Source organism: Trachymyrmex septentrionalis, unplaced genomic scaffold, assembly GCF_001594115.1.
Source record: "Trachymyrmex septentrionalis isolate Tsep2-gDNA-1 unplaced genomic scaffold, Tsep1.0 scaffold21, whole genome shotgun sequence".
Taxonomy (NCBI): domain Eukaryota; kingdom Metazoa; phylum Arthropoda; class Insecta; order Hymenoptera; family Formicidae; genus Trachymyrmex; species Trachymyrmex septentrionalis.
This window is the reverse complement of record NW_017305288.1, coordinates 2068138-2073805: the sequence shown is the minus strand read 5'-3', so window position 1 is coordinate 2073805 and position 5668 is coordinate 2068138. Positions and strand designations below refer to the sequence as shown.

Here is a 5668-nt window from a genome sequence, read left to right as displayed (position 1 = left end):
TATATATATATATATATATATATATATATATATATATATATATATATATATATATATATATATATATATAAAAATATTGAGATAATATTGAACTATTTTATCTCTAGCAACTATTACGAGAATTACCGATAATGACAATTTCCTGATCAGTCATTAGTAGGATCCATACTTGTATACCTTGATTTTGTCATACAGCCTCACGTTGTCTGAAGCCGAAAAGGAGCTCTCCGCCATACCACTTTTCCTATCTGATTTTTCCCTTAAAAGGGATTCTGCCAATTTGCCGTTAGCTAAACGAGCGTGTGCATGAGATGAAGACGTCGCCCGATTGTCCAATTTGAAACCATCCCTCGTGTAATTCTCCTGAAAAGGATCGTGTTGTCTTCGGGATATTTTCTTGCCACTTGTGGCATGTGTGGATAGAATGATTGCAGACTCAAGGATATGGGAACAGAACAGGAAAATAAAAGAGAATGAGATGAGACGCGAAAATATGAAAAACGGTAAGAGGAGTATGTAAAAAAGGAGGAAAGAGGGTTATTTTTTAATCAGAGAACCAAATTTGAGATCGCCTTGAATTTGTTTGGAGATTAAGTACCCCGTCGATGTCTCTTTTTCGTCGATGGGGCGATTGCGATTGAAATGGAGGATGCGTATCTACAGGCACGTAACTCGTTTTCATATCGGGAAGCAAAAATCGATCCTCTTCTTCGGCTTCTTCTGCCGTACGTTCTACGTCGTTGCGACTGGTAGCTAATAAAGTAATTAATCAGTTTTTTAAAGGCGTTCTTAAAGAACGTATCTACTGTAATTTAACTTTTTCATTTCTATAATCGTCAAGAAAATCAGTATCATTTTAATTTCTTAAGAGAGAATGTATATTTTTATACGATATACTCTTTATATATATAATATCTCTTAATATGTATTTTATTCGTGTGTGCAATTTAATATGATCAAATAATGAGCAAATAAAGCAAATAATGATGAGATTGATTAAGTTTTTTAGTTTTATAATTCTATTGACAATTTCGCGTAATAATATCGTAAATCAATCTATTGACAATATAATTGCTGTTTATTCTGTACAAGCATTACAGCGGAATAGATTTGATTATTGAAGGAAAAGCGTTAACTAAAAATTGTTTATCGTGTATAATAATAGAAATTCTTAACCTTTAGACCACCGGCATTAAAGGTTATCAAAACCTTATTGAAAAGTAACAAAAACATGTGCTTGTATCAAGGATATATCCTATACAATGTTTCCATCGCGGCTTGAGTCGATATATCGCTTCTCCGGCGGGAAAAAATTAAAATGGAAAAAATTAAAATTTTTTTAATTTATAAATAATGCATATATAATGGTTTTTGAGGTCGCTAAATACTGTGGTGAAGTCAGAAAATGATAATTTTGAATGCTGAAGCCATTATTGCATGTAAAACAGTAGCAAAATAAATCTTGAGTAGAACTCTCCTTCGATTTTACCCAGATCTAACGACGTGGACATAGAGAGAGTTTGAGTACCTCTTTTTTCTTTTTTATTTTTTTGTTTTTTGAATTTTTTAAATATTTTTTTTATTTTCATTTAATTTTTTTTTTTTTAGTTTTATTGATTTTTATCTAACTATATCATGAAATATCATATATTTAACTAACTATATCATGAAATTAAAACGAGCCGATATATCGATTTTCTGGCGGTCTAAAGGTTAATTGTCTATTATATTCTTTCAGCTATTGTGTGTATTCGCAGTCATGTGGAACTTACACCAAAAGACGTCATCTTCGATCTTTTCTTTATCCTGTTCCTGCTGCTCGTAAATAGAAACCGCATGTGAGTCGGAGGTTTTGGTTGTGACTTGAAATCGCGACAGAGCGATAAATACTATGGTGATTGGTAGCAATACGGCAGGTATAAGGAGCATCAGTTTGACACGAAAACGTCGCGCTTCGCTTCCGCCAGTACACCATCTAAGTTTTACAAAAGATTCACTCACTTGTTAAAAATGTGAGAAATTTATATCGAAATGTGTAGAAAATAAACAACTGCGACTTGTCACACACTTTAGTCTACCGGTTTCCTTATTGATAGCCAATCTACACGACGGACACGGTCCACTGCTGAAAAAGTCATCGTCGCTGAATTGGTTCAAGTTACTGCCACTTTGCATTTTCTCTGAAAACAATTAAACATGTCTCCATTGGACAAAATTAATCTCGTATAATCACGTGCTATTTATTAAAAGATAAATAAAGATAGAGAGATAAAAGCGTGCGATAGAGCAGACTCTAGGATACAAATTGATTAGTAAAGTGAACGAACAGAAAAATACGGTTCACTATAATAATAATAACTATGAAATAAAAATAAAAAGTAATAAAATCTACAAAATCTATAAATGAAGCGAGAGAGAATATAACATGCTGAGAGCATGAAACAAATTATAAAATTTAATTTAATGCATCTTTGAGAAGAGAGAGAGAGAGAGAAAGAGGGGGGGAGGGAGAGGGAAAAGGAGATGAATATATTTTCCAGCAAAGACACAGTGTAACACAGTAAATCATTACATCCTTAATGTTTGCCAATATTGAACAAGGATATGATTTACTAATAATATGTTACACTATATGCCCTTGCTGGTAAGTGCTCTTTGTTTATATTATGTATCTATATTTAATAGACACAGGACAGATGAATAAAATTAATCTACGTTTTCATTATCGGTTTATTTTGACTAATATTTATTTATATAGAAGGTATAAAAAATATCGATACATTTGTAAAAAAAAAAAGAGAAATGAAATAAATTTCGCCTGAATACACAAATAGTGGAGGAAAGTTATTACCATTTTTTATTAGCAATTTTTCCATGTTAATGTCTTTAAATATTGAAAATTGAAAATTTCTTGTCATATGAGCGTAAGAATCAATTGTTTTCCGACTATTTGCACATTCACACACATCTTTTGATATTATCGCCACCAATTGGACAAATATATCCAATGAAACATCTATAAGTCTTACTGTTGATATGGTGTGAGTGAACTTTAAATTTGAATATGTTATTTTAATTTTTTACATATGAATAGACTAAAACTTATAGATATTTTATTGAGTATATTCTAATATGGTACTGGTGATAATAACATTAAAAGACACTTTTATAAATATGTAAATGGTCGGAGAATAGTTCTTACGCTCGTATAACTGCTGTTATTTATTATCTTCCATTTAAAAAATATTTGATAAAAATCCCAAGACCACAGCTCAAACTTTAAGTGCACTTTTTAAAAAAGATGAAATTAGTATAATTAAAAAAAAATAACGATGATTATAAATATAATAATAATAATGTTCTTATGTATAAATGTATGTATGTGTAAATGTTAATAAAAATAAATGTAAAATTAATAAGAGATGCAATTTTATAATATGGAATAACCTCATATAAATAGCTTAAATATTAATATTTATTTTTAATTACAAAACATCAATTTAAAAAAATTTATTTAAAAAATATATGTTAAAAATATCAATGTAAATTCTACCAAAAAATGTCATAAGTATATTCGAAAGGTATCACTACAAATTTCACGTTTAATAAATATTATAATTTCTTTTGGTTTGAAAAGGAAAACTATTTTTTTTTCTAACTTAGTCTCTAACTACTTTATAATATGTGTATATATATATATATATATATATATATATATATATTTATTCATTCTTTATAATATAAATGTTTTTGATACATTTATATTCAGATATAACATTTAAATTTAAAATTCAATAATTATGCGATACCTTCTATATACGTGTATATTAAAAATTAATATGTGCCTGAATTATTAGTTTCTGAATATCTTCTTTATTTAAAAAGTTTTAAATTTTTTTGAGTCTGGGATATTTTTACTCTCCTTAGGCTGCAGCCTTTGAAAAATGCATTAATATGCTTAATAGTTAGTTATAATCAACTAAAAATAATATAAAGTGATTTTAGTTACAAATTTGCGAAAAACTTATGTCATTAAGCTAAAATGACATATATGTTAGTAAGCTCCTCAGTTGAGCTAATTATCATTAATTTAAACAATATTAAAATATAATACTAACACTAAAAATAACTTTCAAGAGATTCACATTTTTACACTTGTTATAGTAGATCGTCCTCTACTTTTCTTTCGTTTTGCAAGACCGCACAATTTTGTAGAAGAGAAACAAAGACGATTTTTAATTACAAGTATCAGTGTAACAACCTATCCCATATTCCGATCGAAGTGCAACAACCTGCCGGAACTCTTCATTTTTTATTCAGGAAAATACAAATCGGAAACCAGTACACTCATAGATTCAAATAAAATGTGTTATTATAATAGTATAATATATACAAAAGAAACATATAAAAGCATAATCAACATACCTCTATCTTATACGTATATGTATAATAGGTACAATTTATACAATGAAATATTTATTTTCAACAGTGAAAATCAGGAAAACCAACGTAGCATTTTCTAGATAATGCAACTATAGCGGCTAAACTATGTGAAAGAGTATCATAAGGATCACGTACGAAGATTTGTAAAAATGTGCTGCCATTCGCGTAATAACTAAAAAAAACCTAACTGCAACAACTTACCCCGTGTAACAACTTGCCCCAGTCTCTTCTACAACAGAATTTCTTATAATATATATAATCTGCAAATGTAATAAAATTAAGGATCAACAGTTGAATAATATGCTTCAATTACTTTCCATAGAATTTTATTCTCGTTATTTATAAATTCGATGATATTAATAATAATAATAATAATAATAATAATAATATTAATAATAATAATCAAGACTGAATTTTGATAATACAATTTCTAAAAAATTCATGTAAAAAGGAATAAAAAAATTAATCGTGCGCGAAAAGCTTGAACCATTTCCAATCGATTCTATTGAATTGAGCGAGAGGAATTAAACCGTTTTTAAAAAAAGAAGAAAGAGAAAAGGAAAGAAAACACTATTGCGCGAAATTCTTATAATTTTCGCGATTTTCAGTAGTTAAATGTACATTCGATCGTTCAATTTACTCTCGTGAACGATAGGTACTATTGCCTCTTCACTGAACTAATCCTGAACAATCACAAATCCTGAATAACAACGTAAACACAAAACTTTTTATTCAACGTCAATCACAAACGGGACATTAAATGCGCGCCAAAGTCGAAAATGGACTAGACAGATAGATTATTACGTGCCCGTCCTCGATCGAAGAACGAGTGTTAACTCATCGAGTTCGCGAGTGTCTACGATTATGAGAGTTAAATAAATCTACCAAGCGGCATTTGTGTTGGAATAATTTACATACATAAGGTCGCAACGCCAATCGCGAGAGTAAGCCAGAGAGACACGGCTTTGTGCACGGTACGCATACACTCTCCATGCACACGCACACGCACATATACAAGTTGAGAGACATTTTACGCGCTCCTTACATCGAGTTACTCGTCAATCGACCCTAATAACTTGCAGTTATCGTTCAATAACACGATACGCCATATTTCACATTCTACGCGCGACCCCATCGTTATTGAGTCCATCTCATCATCTATCATACTGATGACTGATTATCCTCTGCTCCAAATTGTAACGATATAGGTATATATATATATATA

General features: G+C 29.8%; 1 protein-coding gene across 6 annotated transcripts in view; it reads right to left on the bottom strand.

The window, feature by feature from the left end:
- Positions 1 to 5668, bottom strand: part of LOC108748045 (endothelin-converting enzyme 1-like) — a 27437-nt gene that overhangs the window by 11134 nt on the left and 10635 nt on the right. For 4 of the 6 annotated variants that reach the window (XM_018486007.1, XM_018486010.1, XM_018486006.1 and 1 more), the window contains 4 exons: positions 2069 to 2180; positions 1773 to 1975; positions 599 to 753; positions 178 to 363 (listed from right to left, as the gene is read on the bottom strand). In XM_018486007.1, the coding sequence (XP_018341509.1) occupies positions 178 to 363; positions 599 to 753; positions 1773 to 1975; positions 2069 to 2175 (651 nt within the window). In that variant the 5' untranslated portion in view covers positions 2176 to 2180. Of the gene's footprint in view, positions 1 to 177; positions 364 to 598; positions 754 to 1772; positions 1976 to 2068; positions 2181 to 4644; positions 4773 to 5083; positions 5621 to 5668 lie in introns of those variants that run through there. The other 2 variants (XM_018486009.1, XM_018486008.1) reach the window with 2 other exon arrangements.